Below are 18,753 nucleotides of genomic sequence, written 5' to 3'. Positions count from 1 at the left end.
CTCCCTATGTGCCCCTTTCTCTTTAGGACAGGACTAACATGTTTTTTGACCCAGATAGTCAATATTAGGAAGATCCCCTCCCCTTGCCTCAGGACTAGGTGAAGCATAGTTTTAGCTAAGACAACCTCCCCATCCTTCTCTTTTCTTTCCTCTTTCCTTCCGTTCTTCCCCGGTACCACTTTTACCCTTTTGTCTTTCACTTAGATAATAGCTACTTTAACCCAAATAGAAGACTATTGACTTTCAAATATTCTTTTCTTGGTCAGGGGAGAGAGGCTAAGGGTTACAAATGGTCTTATAAGAGGATCGGGTAGCAAAGACCACCAACGGAAGGTCCCTGTTGTTTGGTGTTACCCCTTGAGCCTTGTCCTGAATTTATGGAATATCTGGGTCCTCTTATTCAGTAAATAAATCAATCTGGATAATATCAGGGGCTTCTCAGCTGATCACCATGATCTGAAAGATCCTGATTTCATGATGTACTGGGCTTATTAAATAATAGGAAATTCTCTTTTTTTCCTACTTTATATTACTTGAGAGTCTTAGAGCAATGAAAATGCACCAAGTGTGCCTTGGTTTGATTTTTTAAAGTTTATTTATCTGTTTTGAGAGAGAAAGAGCATGGGAGCATGAGTGGGGGAGGGGCAGAGAGAGAAAGGGAGAGAGAGAATCCCAAGCAAGATTAAAAAAAAAAGTGTTTATTTATTTATTTTGAGAGACAGAGAGAGAGAGAGAGAGAGAGAGAGAGTATGTGAGCTGGGGGAGGGGCAGAGAGAGAGGAGACAGAAAATCCCAAGCAGGCTCCACACTGTCAGCACAGAGCCTGATGTGGGGCTCAAACTCACAAACCATGAGATCATGACCTGAGCCAAGGTTGTGCTTAACTGACCGAGCCACCCAGACACCCCTTAACTTGATTCATGCAGTTGTTGACATGTTAGTTGGCCCATGGGGATTTATCTTAGACAAATGAATACTTTAATATCCAATTATACTAATAAATTGGATGCACAGGGCTCTCAGTCACAGAAGAATTTTCTCTGTGGATCTCATGGGATCCAGAGAAGTCACTGTGCTCCATGAGAGCCGCCCAGCCTTACCTTCTCAGGACAGTTGAAATGAATGGAAAAACTCATCTATTTATATGCAACAAAACAAACTACACAAAAGCAGACATCCACGAGGATGGAGTTAGTGTGTCTCTGTCCAGTTTTGGGGCTATCTTAAGAGGTTACTTCACTCGAAGATGCCTCATTGTTCAGCCATTAAAGCTGTGCTTTTCCAGAGTTTCCTAAGCATGCTATTAATTAACTGGATTGATCTCCTACCTCCATTCAACGTCTAGTTGGTTTAGGCAGAATGACATGCATTGCAGTCCTAGTTCTCTTGGGTTTCCAGGGGAGCAGAAAGTTCAAAGTGTGGGAGTCAGGTGGCTTGGGTTTTAGTCCTGACTTTGAAACCAAATAGTTATTTGACCCTGCACAGATCCTACCTTTTACTAGATCAGTGACTTTTCACCAAGAAGGGAAGCTGGTGAAAACACTGGTTCCTAAGCTACACCACACCTAATAAATCAGAATGTCCATTGATGGTATTTTTAAGAACTCTCTGAGTGATCGTAATATTCAGCCAGGGCTGAGAACTACTGGCTTCCATTTCGGGCATCTATTCATCTCTAACTTTCCAGTCTTAAGTCAATCACTCTGGTCCTTTAGATTCCTGATGTGCTGTTTAGCAAAAGGGCATTGCTCTCTCATCAAATTTCCTTTTTGTCTCCTGAAGATTTCCTCCATCTCTCCTCTGCCTACCGAACCTAGACATTGTTATAGGTGTTAGAAATTCAACATGGTCTGAGCAAAATACACACTATCTCTCTGCCCTTTTGCAGTCTACAGACTGGTGTACATTAATTAAAGGAATAGATATTTCATTACAATCCATCATTGTTACAATTCACAATATTTTTTCCTCTGGTAAGGAAAAGGACAGGATGCTAAGAGAACTTACAGCAGGTGCCTGGGCATGCTGAAAAGCCAGAGAAGGTTTCCCTGAGGAAGACACCTAAGCTGAGAGAGCTGGATACCAGTTAGAGGTGAAAAGTTAGTTCTAGGCAGAAAGAATGGACACACAAAAGCCCTGAGGCAGGAAGAACTTTGCCAACATCTGAGGACTGAAAGAAGAGCTAGAACACAGGAGCCGCGGTGAGGGCCTCTGGATGAGACTGTCCATGTGGATCCTTCTCAAATCGTGAAGTGCCTTGTAGGCCATATTGAAGATTTTACTCTCTATCTCAAAGGTAATGGGAAGCTGAGAAGGATTTAAAAAATTTTTTTGGTGTTTATTTATTTTTGATAGAGAGAACACAAGGCAGGGGAAGGAGAAGAGAGAGGAAGGCACAGAACCCGAAGCAGGCTCCAGGCTCTGAGCTGTCAGCACAGAGCCTGATGTAGGGCTCAAACTCACAAACTGTGAGATCATGACCGAGCTGCAGTCAGTCACCCAACCAACTGAGCCACCTAGGTGCCCCTCAGAAGGACTTTAACTAGGGGAAGGACTTGACAGGACTTCTGGTTTAGAAAAATATCTGCGTAGGATGGAGAACAGATTTGAAGGGGCCCGGTGGATGTGGGGAGACTAGTAAAGAGGCTGTTCTAGTTCGGCAAGTGAGAGATAATGGTGGGTTGGCCTGGGGATGTGCTGGGGGTTGGCATCACTACTGTACAATGGATTTGGTGCAGGGAAGAAAGGAGAAGACTGTGGCAGGAACGACTCATAGGTTTCCGTTCATTTAAAAGCATGAAATCTTGCCATTTGCAATGATGTGGATGGAGCTTGAGAGTATCATGCCAAGAGAAATAAGCCAGTCAGAGAAAGACAAATACCTTGTGATGTCACCCAAAGGTGGAATTTAAGAAACAAAACAAAAGAAAAAAAGAGATAAACCAAAAAGAAAAGAAAAAAAACCCACTCTTAACTACAGAAGACAAACAGATAGTTAGCAGATGGGGTGGGTAAAATGGAGGAATAAGAGTTCATCTATCTTGATGAGCCCTGGGTGATGTATAGAATTGTTGAATCACCATATTGTACTCCTGCAACTGATTTAACACTATATATTAACTAAACTAGAATTAAAATGTTTTAAAAGAAGAATAGAAAGTAACCCTGCCGTAAGAAAGAATAACTAAGAAGACAGCAAACAAATTGAATAATTCAGAAATAATTTATTAAATATTTGCTTTGTGCGAAAAAAACAGAAATTGTCCTCTACCTGTCATGGTCAGTGGGATTGGTCTTTTCACATCGTTACTCCTCACAAGCTCTGAAAAACCCAAAGCACCACAGCTATTTGAAAAACCCAACTGACCTCCAGCTCTACACAACTTTGTTCAGCGTTCCTAACCAACTTACTGTGAGACAAGCACAGCAAATTAAAGAAGAAAAGAGGCGAGGAGAAGTAGGGAGCCTGGTAGGTGAAAATAGCATCTAACTGAGCATCAAACTTAGTGCTTGCTTTGTGCACTTTACATGCATTTATCAGTGCTTGGGGGAGCTGGTTAAAATGCAGATTCTAGGAGGTTCCTGGGCTGCTTAGTCAGTTGAGTGTCCAACTCTTGATTTGGCTCCGATCATTATTCCAGGGTCGTGGGATGGAGCCCCGTGTCGGGCTCCATGCTGAGCATGGAGCCTGCTTAAGATGCTCTCTCATGTCTCCCTCTGCCCCTCTCCCCTACTTGCACTCTCTCTCTCGCCCTCTGCCCCTCTCTTCTGCTTGTGTGAGTGCTCCCTTTCTCTCTAAAATAGAAAATAAAGGGGCACCTGGGTGGCTCAGTCAGTTATGCACCTGACTCTTGATTTCACCTCATGTCGTGATCTCACAGATTGTGAGTTTGAGCTCTTTCTTGGGATCTGTGCTGACAGCATGGAGCCTGCTTGTGATTCTCTGTCTCCTCTCTCTTCCCCTCCCTGCTCTGTCTCTCTCTCTCTCTCTCAAAAATAAATAAATAAATATTAAAATAAGTAAAATAAAAAATAGATTTATTTTTTATAAATAAATTTTATTTCTGCAGATTCTGACAATAAAGCTCCAGTGAGACCTGAGATTCCTAACTAGCTTTGGGGGAATGCTGATGTTGTAATTCTATGAACCACATTTTGGATGACAAAGCATTAGATCATTTAATCCATATAGATATCCTAATAATTAAAAAAAATCATCACCACTTTAAAGACAGTGAATCTGAAGCCAGAGAGCTTAAGTACTTTGGCAAAGACACTCAGCTAGTAAGAGCATCACTGGAATTGGGATTTTGGTCAGCTTTATCTCAGAACTTCACCTTTAAATACCAACTGAGGTCATTTCTCTGTCCAGAGTGATGTGCCGAACACCAGTGTTCTTTCTTAGTGGACCCACTGCGTGAGAAACTCGTGTCCCCAGGCTTTGAGGGCTACCCACACTCACCTGTGTCCAGCTACAATTGATCTGTCCCTGCAAGACAAGAGACATGGAGTGTGAGGGGCAGCCTGGTTAGAAATCCCTGAAACTCCTCATTATTAGCCAGCAGGACTCTTTCTGGGCACTTCATTCCTTTGCAAGCTGGGGTCTTGGGGAGGTAGAGAAGGTCTAGGACTGGAATTTGACCACTGTTTCTGCTGTCTTCCCACCTCCTCTGGGCGGCCCATGCTCCCTGCCTGTCTCTGAGTGGTTCAGGTGACTTTGACTCTGCTATGCCCACCCGCTCTGGGCATTTCCTTCAAGGCAATGAGCTCAGTCAGCTGGTAAATGAGAGCAAGGCCATTAGGCTCACAATGAAGTATGAATGATCAGCCTCCTCAGGGGATTTGGCTGTTGACAACTCTGAAAATTCCAAGCCATATGATGATGTAAAGAATTCCAGTCATTATTGAAAGACATTTATTTTTAGAGTGGGGTGGAGTATTTTCTCAGTGCATTATTAGCCAGGCTTGCTTAGGTGACCTTGAGCTACGAATATGGAAATCCTGAAAAGGCTTAATTCATTGTGACCTTTTCCCCATATGCCTCCAGAGAGGTTTCCCAGTCCCACTTCCCGATTCTGTCTTTATCTCCCCTTTGCAACTTTCTGATCATGGTCAGCTTGCGCCTGCCTTCTTATCCCCTCTTTTCCTTCCTTCTTTCTTTCCAATCAATGGAACATCCACTACATGGTGCATTGTGGGTAAAAGGGAGTAGTATGTCCCTGCTCTCGGGGGACTCTGAGATTACCGGTGAGGCATTTGTGGTCTTTATGGAAAGATTGCAGTGTGCTGGGTGAGGTATGTAAGCAGAGTGGTGCCATGTGCCTATGGGAGAGCCCCTGAGCGAGGTGTGGAGGGGCAGGAAAGGAGGCCCAGGAGGAATGCTGTGACCTGAGTCTTAAGGCTTAAGCAGATGTGAGCCAGTAAACTCATGGAGGAAGACATTCTAAGAAAAGGGCACAGTCCATGCAAAGGCCTGACTTAACAACCGAGAACCCCAATAGTTCAATGTGCCCGGAGCATCACACAGAATATGGGGACACAGAGGAGAAGCCAGACCAGCAAGGCTTCTGTACATCATGTTTGCTAGTCTGGGTCTTATTGTTCTTTATTCTCATCTAATCAAAAGAATTAGAAGAACACATGCACATGACTTGAAAATCACATGGCAGGTATAATGAAGAGCAGCAGTGTGGGGGCCTCTCCTGACCCAATGTCTTATTCCCTGGAGGTAACCCAGGTTTTACCTCTTCAAGTTTTCATTCCTGTTGCTGTCTCCACGCTACTGAATAATATGCTTCCATCTTTATTCATTAATTAAATCTATACATTATTGGAATATAATGGGATTATTGTTGGAATATTTGGAATTTCTGCTATGGTAAAGATCTAGAGAGTGCCCTCCAATCTTATCTCCCCTTCATTTCTATTCTGAAGACTTCAGGGAACTAGGAATGGTAGTGAGCAGCTCAGCCATGTGATGCTATTTGCATTTTAGAAAGACCAGTCCAGAAGCATGGTGGATGGTGGGTTGAACGAGGGGAAATGGTTTCATGGTAAACCAGATGACAGATGCTGCAGGTTTGCATTAAGGGAGTAGTGCTGTGACTTGAGAATGGACGGGGGAAGACTTTGAGAGAGAATTGAGAGACTGAATGTATAGGACCTTGAGAATGAGTGCCTCTTCTACTTTATTTTGTCAAACATGACCTTGATTCCAAAATCCTTTCAGAAAGACCACACATCCCAAAAGCTGTGGATCAGCCTTTCAACAGAGACAGAAAATCTCGAATACAATCTCTAGAGAATAAAATTCTCAAAATTCAAGGGAAAACTCATTTACCAGTTTAAGTTTAGGGTTCAATTCACAAAGGTAGTTAATTAAGAGGAAATTCTTATTATCAGTTCAATAGACACCAGTAAGTCGTTTATAAAATTCAATGTTCCTGTCCATTTTTAAAATGTTTATTTATTTATTTTGAGAGAGAGGGAGAGGCAGAGAGAGAGAGAGAGAGGGAGAGAGAAAGAGAGAAACCGAAGCAGGCGCTGCACTGTCAGCGCAGAGCCTGACCTCACAAACCATGAGATCATGACCTGAGCTGAAATCAAGAGTTGGACGCTTAACCAACTGAGCCACCCAGGTGCCCCACTCCTGTCCATTTTTAAACCACTAAAATCTTTCTGAAAGATTTTACAAACAAAAGAGTATCTATTCTGAACCGAGAGCCTACGTTAAACACACGGTGTGAAACACTAGAATTCCTTTAAAATCAAAAGAAAAACAAAATGTTTTAAAAGCCCACTAGTTCCTTTATTTTTTCATCTTTATTGATGTATAATTGACAAAGAAAATTGCAAGTTTCCTAAAGTATACATTGCGGTTATTTGGAATACGTACACACCATGAAAGGATCCCCACCATCTAGTTCATTAACACACTCATCACCTCACATATTTATCTGCTTTCTTTGTTTTTGATGAGAACAATTAAGTTCCATTCTCTTAGCAAATTTCAATTATATAATGCAGTGTAATTAACTACAGTCATGTTTTACATTAGATTCTTGGAGCCTATTCATGTTATAGCTGAGAGTTTGTGCCTTTTTACCAACTTCTCCCTATTTCTTTCACCCCACCGTCCCTTTTCTACATTCTGTTTCTGGGATTTTGACTTTTTTTTCTTTCTTTTCTTTTCTTTCTTTCTTTCTTTTTTTTTTTTTTTAAGATTCCACATATAAGTGGTACCATGCAGTGTCTCTCTTCTCTGTTGGGCTTATTTTACTTAACATAATGCCCTCAAGGCCCATCCATGTTGTTGCAAATGGCAGCATTTCCTTCTTTTTTGTGGTTGAATAATATTTTATTGTATATATATATATATCCCCCATATCTTCTTTATCCACTCATCTATTGACGGATGGTTCCTTTACATAGATGAGCCAAGGAAAAAAAGGTCGCTGGCAGTTCTTCAGACATACTAAACCAAGATACAAAGTTTTAAAAAGAATTCAAAGTTTTTGCACAAACACATATGCGGTTAATTTATTTCTACATTTAATATTATTTTGTTTCTGTATTTAATATACTTACCAGTTATTCCACTACTCACTACCTGATTCTCCAAAAGGAGTTGGAATGTTTTACAATTAAAGAGAGATGCTATAGGAACGTTAAGATAAAGAAAAAGAAGGAGGCCCGTGAAGTGAATTTCAGGACAGAAGAGGGGGTATTCAGTTAGAGCTGAGGATTTAAACAAAACACAAAACAAAACAAAATAAAACCAAGCTCTGAGCTTCCTTGGAAGCAAGGCAAAAGGGAAATTTCCCATTAGATGATAAAATAAAATTGACCAGTTTGTCAAGAGAACATCAATTCTCTAAACAACAATAACAGCAACAACAGCAGCAACATCAACAATAAAGTAACTGAAGTCTAGCCAAGTTTGTTAGATCACATTGCTCACCAACCACATAGACATCAGCTATTTTTTTGATCTCTCCTGGTCCCATATGATTTACCTGAAACATTTTCACCCTCTGTTGGTAAGTCTGGTTCTACTCTTCCATAAAGGTTATATCCTTGTCTTCTACTGAGCTGTCAGTTTCTGAATATCTGTGGGGCTCCTGGTGGGTACCTTCTTTATATCATATATCACCTCCTACTACATAGCATCTCTTCCTATTTCAAAACTATGCCTCTCACTGGACCAGTGAATACACACTCCAAGTAGCCTGCTGAGGGATGCTCAGAGGTTCCAGTTTATCAGCAGAGCAGAAATGATTAGCATTCCTTATGCCTAATGAGGGATCACATCCTTCCTAGCTTAGATCATCAACTTTCCCACTCACTGGCCTCAGGGACTCTCAACTCTGTTCTTGGGTGCACTACTCAGAGAGGTGACCTTAGAGAAGAGATTTCCTAAAATTTTGAAGTGTACCTGAATGTGTTGAAATTATTTGTACATTTCATGTGGGGATGACATATATATGAACACAGTTTTCTGATAAGAGGGTCCATAGTCTTAATGATATTCTCCATAACCCTCCAAAAGTTGAGGATCAGTATTGCAGCATTCTTTCACTACACGTGTGTAATGTTGTAAGCCTTTTACTGTGAAACAACATGCCCAGAAGAAGGATGGTCTTCTTTTATCTTGACCTTAGGGCTGTACCTTCTACACCTACTGCTCAGGATAAGATGGGGACCCTTCCTCAAAACTAAAATCCATTCAGTGCCTCTAACCCTCTTTTCTGACCTTTTCTGTATTACCACATCATAATATAATCATAAATATATCTATAGTGATTTATGGCTCATAAAGTACATCCAGATACATCCTCTAATTTAATATCCACAATAACACTAGGAATAAGCATTAGAGTCTCCATTTTTACAGATGAGAAACCTCAAACTCAGAGAGGTTTAGTGCCTTATTCAAGGTTCTGCTAAAACTGGCAGATTCTGGGCCTATTCTGGAATCTGAATTCTGTGAGGTGTTTATAGAGTAGTCTACCTTCCAAAGACCACATGAGATTGGAAAAGTTGGACTTTCAGCATAGCCAAAACCATCCCAGGCCAATAATGCCTCTTCCTGTTGGTTTAGTCTTAACTTGATGCTGTGAAATGTGATTTCAGCCCCTTGGTACACACATCATAAATTACCACTCATAATATATATTATAGTGATTTGCTAGGGGGTGGCTCAAGTTATTTAGAATGTATATTAAGCCTTGAGTACATAGGTTAATGGCCTGGTCATAGAATTAAGCACAATTGACAAATACAATGGTAGGGGAGAAGGGTAATGGTGGTGGTAAGAGGAACTTTGCTTCATCTGGGATGGACTTTAGTTGCTTTAGACCACCTGCCCCAAAAGACTTGATTCTCAATCCATCAAAAAATACTTCTTACTCCGAATTTACTCCCACAGGAGGCCTATGTGACTCAGCAGGATAAGATCCGTCTGGTGGGGGAACTGGTGACCATCATGGGGGCTGTGATCATCCTGCTCCTGGAGGTGAAGTACAACCAGGGTCCAAGCTGAGGCCATCCACCTGGGGCCCCAGACTGAACTGCAGTCCACATTGTCTTTTTGTTTTACTGGCCTTTTCCCAGATCCCGGACATCTTCAGGGTTGGTGCTTCTCGCTATTTTGGACAGACTATCCTCGGGGGACCGTTCCATGTCATCATGTGAGTGTCTCTTCCTTTCAGTCCCATGTCTTCCCTTGCCAGAATTGTTCCAGGTCCCCATTCACTCTTTGGGACCTAGACTTCATCTGACTCTCACTTCTAGGGATTTTTTGCCCAGTGGGCTTATATGTGTGTTTTGGGTGTAAGGACTAAGCCTGAGTGGGTACCACCCAACTCATCACCATGCTAGAGGAGACCTGGAATATTTCCTCTCTCACTCCTTGTTCCCTGCCCCCTCCCCCAAGCATCACCTATGCCTGCATGGTGCTGGTGACCATGGTGATGCGGCTCTCCAACATGAACGGGGAGATGGTGCCCATGTCCATTGCCCTGGTGCTGGGTTGGTGCAGTGTTATGTACTTCGCTCGAGGATTCCAGATGCTTGGTCCCTTCACCATCATGATACAGAAGGTTAGTGCCTTCCCCAAAGATTCCTCTGGCTTCAGCAATAAGTCCTTTCCAGACAAAGGGAGGAGATGGAGCTAGGTGGCCTCCAGTTTAGCAGGATAGCTGCAGAGAAGCAGGTAGAGAAGGGTCATTCCAACCTCCCTCCCCTTCCCTTTCCTGTAGATGATTTTTGGAGACTTAATGCGCTTCTGCTGGCTGATGGCTGTGGTTATTCTGGGATTTGCCTCAGGTAAGAGCACTGTCCCCCCACACTACTAGGTCATGGGATCCAGTTCTCCAGAAAGTTCACTCACTCTTGCTCTCCGTTCTCATTTATACTCTCTTTTGCTTATTTCCCCCCTAGTGGATATTGAGTAAAAAAGCACACTCATATCCATAGGATCAGGGTCACTTAAGATGACCTAGAAGGTAGATGATATGCTCTGAATTTATGGGCTAGTAACATTCATGTTGACTAACAGCCCAGGAAGATTTTTAAAGAAGAGATAGATAAAGGGCATTGGAGAGTCAGCGCCATTAAACAGGAAAGACTGGCCAGTTGTGGATCTCAGAAAACTACGTGGGCAAACAGAGTCAGTGCAATATTTAACTCTTCTGTCTCTACACTTCAAAAGAAGAAACACAGAGAATTCAATAACACATAGCATCCTTTTTTTTTTCTATGTGCATTTAAAGTGGGACAAAAAGAAAGAAATCAAAGAGGAAGTACAGAAAATGATTTTGGAGAGTTTGAGGATGAGAGAGGAAAACAGAAGAAAAAGAGCTGTAAAGAGAGATTGGGGAAAGAGGGAGCAGGGACTTAGTCGCAGCCCAAGGCACATGTGGAATGTCAGGGTAGAGAGAGGAACACAGTGAGAAAATAACAGCCAGGATAGAGGGTGAAGGCAGTGAGAAAGTAGGAGAAAGTTCTTATGGAAAGGCACTAAGAGAAAGGAAGAACAGTGAGATATAGCAACTCAAATCTAGTCTCCTGTGTCTGCAACCAAACATCCATAAGACAAGGGGATGCCCTAGACACTATTTGAAGACCTCTCAACTCTAAAAGACAATGGCCTTTTAGAACAAAAGGCACTATTCTTGTCCTAGGAATTCCCACTTAACAGGAATTCCCACCAAACAGACCAAAAAAAAAAAAAATACCCCAAGATCTGAGCTATGAAAGGGTAAAACTGTGGTAGTCTTGCCTGTTTGGAGTATTCCTCACATATTCTTTCTCCCCACCCTCTACCCCATCTGCACACATCGTGAATTACTGCTCACAACATGTGTGGATATAGTTACTCAGTAAGCATATGTTATATATAGTATATGTATGTTATACAGTACATAGTATCATGACCTGCCAATTGAAGTCATAATGACAGAGTAGTTTTCTGTAGATGTCCTATACCCAGGATCTCCTAAATTGTCTCTTCTTTGTTGTTGTGCTTACCTTTTCCATCAGTAAATAAAAAAGTGATGTTTTGTCATAGATACTATTTCCATTCTTGAGATCATTTAGTTTATATTTCAGTTCCCCACACAGAGAGAAGTCTTTTAAAGGTTCTAATGCTGTACTAATGTTCCAGGATGCCTAGTATCATCCAGTAGGCTACACACTGAACAGACCTTTTTCATGACGATCCAAGCTCACCCAGGAACCTCAGAATGATGGATGGTCATCTAGGGGCCACTGAGATTTTTTTTAAAGGTGCTTTTCTTTTGGCCATTTCATATGGTCAGTTCTTTAAAATTGTTGGAGATTCCATGCATTCTTGTAACAAATTACCTTTTATTTATTTTTAATTAATTAATTAATTAATTAATTAATTAATTTTTAAATTTACATCCAAGTTAGTTGGCATATAGTGCAACAATGATTTCAGGAGTAGATTCCTTAATGCCCATTACTCATTTAGCCTATCCCCCCTCCCACAACCCCTCCAGCAACCCTCTGTTTGTTCTCTATATTTGAGTCTCTTATGTATAAATTATCTTTTAAATATTCGATTTTTTAAGATGTGAAAAGCAGTTAGGTGACTTATTTTGTGTATATCTATCATATATATAATACACACACACACATTTTATGTACACATTTTGCTAAATGGCTGGGTGTTACCATTGTCCAGAGTAATGAACTTGGTCATAAGACATCTTAAGGCTAGCCAGGTCCACACATAAAGTGTGACTTACATGTACACAGTCATATATGTACATTTATGGGCGTGTATGTGTGTCTGCAAGTGTGTAAATGTATGGAGATATAACCGGGCCCATGCTTATTGTGATAATTCCCTATTTTCCCATCTCTATGCCCCCTTCCTGGGCGGAGCAGCGTTCTATGTCATTTTCCAGACAGAGGACCCATCCAACCTGGGGCAATTCTATGACTATCCCATGGCACTGTTCAGCACCTTTGAGCTTTTCCTCACCGTCATTGATGGGCCTGCCAACTACGAAGTGAACTTGCCCTTCATGTTTGGCATTGTCTACTTTGCCTTCACCATCATTGCCACGCTGCTCATGCTCAACCTGTTCATCGCCATGATGGGTGATACACACTGGCGGGTGGCCCATGAGCGGGATGAGCTCTGGAGGGCCCAGGTGAGTTTACTAGTATTAGTCTTACTAAGGGGAAGAGAATGGAGAGAAAAATCAAAGTGGAAAATGTTATGCTATACGACTCTTAAGAGAGTCACAGAACAATCCAGTGTTGTCACCTCAACAAAGGTACATTTGGACAGAGGAGGAGATAAAAGGAGGGGTAGTTTAACACCCAAGAGCTGAGGTGTTGATCACAGGGGAAAAGTAGATACAACCGTCAACCTCGAGCCCAGTGAGAACTAGAGACTGTCTTATATATTCTAGTGTTTTTTTTTTTTATTTTTGTAATTTTACTTATTTTTTTTAAGATTCTTAATTTCAAGTAATCTCTATACCCAGTATGGGTGCTTTACTGACTAAGCAAGCCAGACATCAGCTATATATTCTAGTTTTAAATTTTAATTTTTAATCTTATCTTCTATTTGCTTCTCCCTGTTTCTCTATGATTTTTCTATATATCAGTGAAGATAATATAATTTTAGAGTTGGAAGTATCTTTAGTGGTCCTGTAGTTGAGTTCTTACTCAGTGATTAGTTATTAATTGGTCAAAGGGTCATTTAATATCTTCTTTAATGCTGATTAGGACCTTCTTATTATCATATGGATTTGGGTAGTGGTTGGGAAGAAGAGAGCTTTTTCATATTTCAAAACTTTTTGTTATTAGAAACGTCCATGTTGCATGGAGCTGAAATCTATCTTTCTACAATTCCATTCTTTGGCCCCAGTCTTGTCTTTTAATATACACAGAACACACTCTTCTGTATGAACACCATCCAAAAATTTGAATACAGCTATAATTTATCCACTCAGACTTTCCATTCACTTAACAATAATTATGTAGAGCCTGTTATGTGTTGGGAAATGCCTGTGAGCTGGGGACACCAGCATGAACGCAACAGATGCCATCTGCATATCATGGAGCCCACAGTCTGGTTGGGAAGACTGCCATTAAATAAAGGACTTCATGGAAGTCTGTAAAACTATAGTAGTAAAACTATCACACAGAAGTAGAAGATGCTAAGAACAGGACACAACAGAGGAGTCTGATTGAAAAGTTAGGGAATGCTTTCCTGATGGAGTGACATTTAAGATGAACTCCTAAACATGGGTAAGAATTATCCAGTTAAGGAGAATGACAGAAAAGGATAGAGGTTAGGATTTATATCAGACAGGACTCTTGGCTATAGGGACAGAGAACCAAATGCAAACATACTTAAAAAAAAAAAAAAGAAAGAAAGAAAGAAAAGAAAAAGAAAAGAAAAGAAAAAGAACAAGAAATAAATGGCATTGGAAGCAAGATGTGTTGGTCCTTATAACTGGAAAGTTTAAAGAACTAAACTATCTTTAAGCCTATCTGGCCAAAGTGTGTATTTCCATTTCAGTAACTACATCAGTTTCTCTGTTCTGCTCTCCTATCCAGTCTGCTCTCCTAAGTCAGTCTCTCCCATCACGTTGGTGAAATGTCTTCTAGAAGCTCCAAATTCCCAAAGGAATGAGCAGGTGTACTGTATTGCACAATTCCAAGGGCCCCATCTGTTGTATTCGCTGTGCCTTCTGATACTGTGCGAGGTGTAACCCCTCAAAGAGCATCTTTCCCCCCAAGAAGCCAGTCTAAGTTCCATCTCACTGCAACAGGTTTGAGCTATAGGTGCATCCTTGAATTTGAGGTTAAGACCAAGGAGTGGTGATGGTGGTAGTGGAATTTAGGGGAGAATCAGCTAATCAGCTGGGGTGCAGTCCAGTCTACCCTAACTGATGGACAGAGTGGTGAAGTGACAATGGTCCAAGCAAAAGGGGTCTATTACCAGAACAAGGTGGGGGCCTACTGATGGCACAACAGGACACAGAAATGTCCTTTTCAAGATAAAGGAGAGCTTCTATATAGGGAAAGGGAACACATGATTAAAAGTCCTGAGGTTAGGGGCACCTGGGTGGCTCAGTCGGTTAAGTGCTGGACTCTTGATTTCGGCTCAGGTCATAATCTCACAGTTTGTGGGTTCAAGCCCCGCATTGGGCTCTGCACTGACAGTGCAAAGCCTGCTTGGGATTCTCTCTCCTCTCTCTCTGTCCCTCCCCTGCTCATGTGCTCTCTTTCTCTCTCTCTCAAAAAAGATAAACTTTCAAAAAAAAAAAAAAAGTCCTGATGTTGGAGGGAACTTGGTCCAACTAAGAAATCAAGTAGAAAAATAAAACATGGGGAATTGGACTACTTTAAGAATTGCTAGTTTCTTCAACTAACCAAGCTTTCTGCACTTGTTCATGCCTAAGAGATCATGGTCCTTTCAAAAGTAGAGTGTTCCTGATAGGATTGGAGGAATACAATATAAAGAGGGGTCATGCCTTCCCTTGCTTTGGACACTGTAGTAGAAATAGCACCTCAAATTGAGCCAGGTCTTGGGGCACCTGGGTGGCTCAGTCATATAAGTGTCCAACTCTTGACTTCAGCTCAGGTCATGATCTCATGGTTTGTGGGTTCAAGCCCCACATTGGGTTCTGCACTGAGAGTAAAGAACCTGTTTGGGATTCTCTCCACCCGCTCCCTGCCCCTCCCCCACTCTTGAAAGAAAGGAAGAAAGAAAGAAAGAAAGAAAGAAAGAAAGAAAGAAAGAAAGAAACTAACTTAAAAAAAATTGAGCCAGGTCTTTAAAGAAATATACATCTGGCCCTTATGAAGGTCATGATCTACTAGAACCCATGCATCTTTGTTATTCAACTTAATTAGTAAAGCCCCTTTACCACTTCCTGTACTTACCCAGATACTTTGTTCTTAAACATAAATGTAGTACCTTACATTTGGTTCCCTTAAATTTCACATTATTGGTATTTGACTAGCATTCCAGTCTGGTGAGATCATTTTTATACTGCTTTGTCACCTCACATTATTACATATCCCTCCCAGTTTTGTGTCACAGTCATATTTGATAAGCTTGTCTTCTATGTTTCATTTAAGTAATTAATGAGGGCTGGGCAAAGGAAAGAACATGTGACATGCCACTAGAATTTTCCTTGCCAAGTTTGCAGTCATTAACCCACTCTTTTTCTTTGGAGGATATGGGTATTTAATGTGCTGCAAATTCCCTGAACACTAGCAGCGTCATTTCATACCACAATCATAGAGATTCTATTTAATCATTTTATTTAAATCAAGATAACTAGTCTGGCTTTCCTATGAAAAAGCAAATGAGATTAGTTTGGACTGACTCATTTTCTATGAATGTCAATAGTAATGTAGGGGTCACAGTTTTATTCAAAACACTCATAAAATATTCTCTCTCCTTTTATGATGAGTGAGTAAAGCAGGTAGCATGATGCCTGGCACAAGCTAGGGCATGGCCCAATGGCTGTCATCTCCCCAATTTCTGGTGTCCCCATCTGACAGATTCCTCTTTGTTCCCTATGTTGGTGGCTTCTAGTGTTCCCTGAGACCTCATCACTCTTCCTGAGTTTCCTCTACCTCTCACTCCTCCCAGGTGGTGGCCACCACAGTGATGCTGGAGCGGAAGCTGCCTCGCTTCCTGTGGCCTCGCTCTGGGATCTGCGGATGCCAGTATGGGCTGGGGGACCGCTGGTTCCTGCGGTGAGTAACTGTGCATATGTATAAACAGCTAATAAGCATGAAGCCATGGGAGTAGGGTGCCAAGCTTCACATTTATCACACATATTTCCATTCCTGAGATCTCCAACTGGACCCAAAGGAGACATCATCACTCTATAAAGTGAGACTGCATTAGCCTGTTTAGGGGAGGGGGGTGGAGCCAACAGGGAGAGCGACAAGATGGCTGATAACTGATGCCAGGCTGTGAGTACATCAGGGTAGTAATGTGTGTGAGGTTATATACGTGTCCATGCTCAGATGTGGGCATGGGCTACCCAACTTGTTCTAGTCTTGTTCCTATCTGACCCCCATTTCTAGTAAATTCTTGCCTTGAACCTAACCTTCTCCATACTCTACCTTCGGCTCCTGACTTGGCTTTTCTTCTCTCTTGGTTTTCTCTTTCATATTCACACACACACACACACACACACACACACACACACACACACCACTACCCTCCAAATCCTGATTGCTTACCTCTTTGGTCTCTATCCCACTTTACCCTCCATTCCACTGCTCTTCCCTTCATTTCATCCTAGGACTCTGGTCCCTTCCTTGCCCTGTCCTCTTGGTCCTGTTTCCTACAAGTGCTCTTCCCCCCTCTCCTTCTCCTCATGGCCCTTGTTCCTTCACCTCACCTGAGTTCCTTCCCCTTTGCCCTCCTCAGAGTTGAGAACCACCATGATCAAAATCCTTTGCGAGTGCTTCGCTACGTGGAAGCTTTCAAGGGCTCAGACAAGGAGGATGGACAAGAGCAGCTTTCTGAGAAACAGCCCTCTGTTTCTGTGATCGAAAGTGGGACGCCAGCCAGAGCCTCTCTGGCCCCTCCAACGCCTTCCCTATCCCGGACCACATCTCACAGCAGCAGCAGCCACCGGGGCTGGGAGATCCTGCGTCGCAACACATTAGGACACTTTAATCTTGGGCTGGACCTTGGTGAGGGAGATGGAGAGGAAAATATCTATCATTTATGATGAGGACCCCTGTTTCTATTGGCCTGAAAAACAGGTGGGCCTAAATGGAGGGAAGTATCTGATTGTTTTGCCTGTTAATCATGAGAGGGGATAGGCAGAATAATTCTTAAAGGTCACGTCTCATCCTTCACATCAGCATTTCTGGAGATGGGCAATGGATGTCTGTTGTCCCACATATCTTCCGGTTTCCTGAAAGTCCCACATCTTGAGAAAAGAAGGTGTCTCTTAGAGCAAAGTTGGATTTAGCCATCAAAGGCATGAACTAGGGATGCTAGACTAACATCTGGATCATCTTTCTTTCTGCCTCATGCAGGCACTAGAAAGTAGTGAGCTGTGAAGCCTGCTTGGTTCCACAAGGCTTAATGTGGGAAGATCCAGGCATGGCACTGAGGTTATGGCCCTTCCCTTTTCCCCTGTAGGACTCTCTCTCACCCCGCAACCAACCCCCAACTAGAAAACTGCAATAAGAAAGGTTCTTTATCCTTGCTTTATTTTTCAGAAATTTTATTGTGGGAAGATACACATCACATAAATTTACTGTCTTAACCATATGTAGGTATACAATTCAGTGGCATTAGGTACATTTACACTGTTGCATAATGATAACTACTATTCATCCACAGGATGCTCTCATCATCTCAAACCAAAACTCTGGTACTCATTAAACATTAACTCCCCACTGTCCCCTCCACACAGTCCCTCATAACCAATATTCCACTCCACGTCTATGAATTTGACTACTCTAGGTACCTCATACAGGTGGAATCATTCAATATTAATCCTATTGTGTCTGGCTTATTTCACTTAGCAAAATAGTTTCAAGATTCATCTGTGTTGTAGCAGGCATCAGAATTTTATTCCTTTTAAGGGTCAAATAATATTTCATTGTATGGATATATCACATTTTATTTATCCATTCATCCACTAATGGGTATTAGGATTGTTTCCACCTTTTGGCTATTATGAGTAATACTGCTTGAACATTGGCATATAATTCTCTTCAAGTTCTTGCTTTCGATTTCTTCGGGTGTATCCTTAGCTGTGGAATGGCTTGGACTTATGGCAATTATTATTTAATTTTTTGAGGAACTGCCACACTTTGTTGTCTTTCTTTCTTTCTTTCTTTCTTTCTTTCTTTCTTTCTTTCTTTCTTTCTTTCTTGTTTTCTCCTTCTCCTTCTTTTTGATAATAGCCATCCTAATGGATATGAAGTGATATCTCATTGTGGTTTTGATTTGTATTTCCCCAATGACTAATGACAATGAACATCTTTTCATATGCTTATTGGCCATTTGTATTTGGAGAAATATCTATCAAATCCTTCATCTATATTTTGGATTGTTTGTTTTTTGTTGTTTTTGAATTGTCTTATCCTTGCTTTTTGAGACTCAGAGTCTAAAAGGTTTGTATCTCATTTGTGTCTACATGTATGTTTAAATAAGTGGTAAATTATGCCTTTTGTACTTGAACAGCTCAATCATTTCTTTATGGAACTCTTCCC

At 41.6% G+C, this 18,753-nt stretch overlaps 1 protein-coding gene across 1 annotated transcript in view; it reads left to right on the top strand.

Moving 5' to 3' along the window:
* Positions 1-18,404, top strand: part of TRPV5 (transient receptor potential cation channel subfamily V member 5) — a 33,738-nt gene extending 15,334 nt beyond the window's left edge. The window contains exons 11-17 of the mRNA XM_045052913.1: positions 9,428-9,514; positions 9,613-9,689; positions 9,935-10,100; positions 10,260-10,326; positions 12,415-12,683; positions 16,154-16,260; positions 16,946-18,404. Of these exons, the coding sequence (XP_044908848.1) occupies positions 9,428-9,514; positions 9,613-9,689; positions 9,935-10,100; positions 10,260-10,326; positions 12,415-12,683; positions 16,154-16,260; positions 16,946-17,252 (1,080 nt within the window). The 3' untranslated portion in view covers positions 17,253-18,404. The remainder of the gene's footprint in view (positions 1-9,427; positions 9,515-9,612; positions 9,690-9,934; positions 10,101-10,259; positions 10,327-12,414; positions 12,684-16,153; positions 16,261-16,945) is intronic.
* The last annotated feature ends 349 nt before the right edge of the window (positions 18,405-18,753 follow it).

Source organism: Felis catus, chromosome A2, assembly GCF_018350175.1.
Source record: "Felis catus isolate Fca126 chromosome A2, F.catus_Fca126_mat1.0, whole genome shotgun sequence".
Taxonomy (NCBI): Eukaryota; Metazoa; Chordata; class Mammalia; order Carnivora; family Felidae; genus Felis; species Felis catus.
This window is presented reverse-complemented; position numbering and strand designations above follow the sequence as displayed.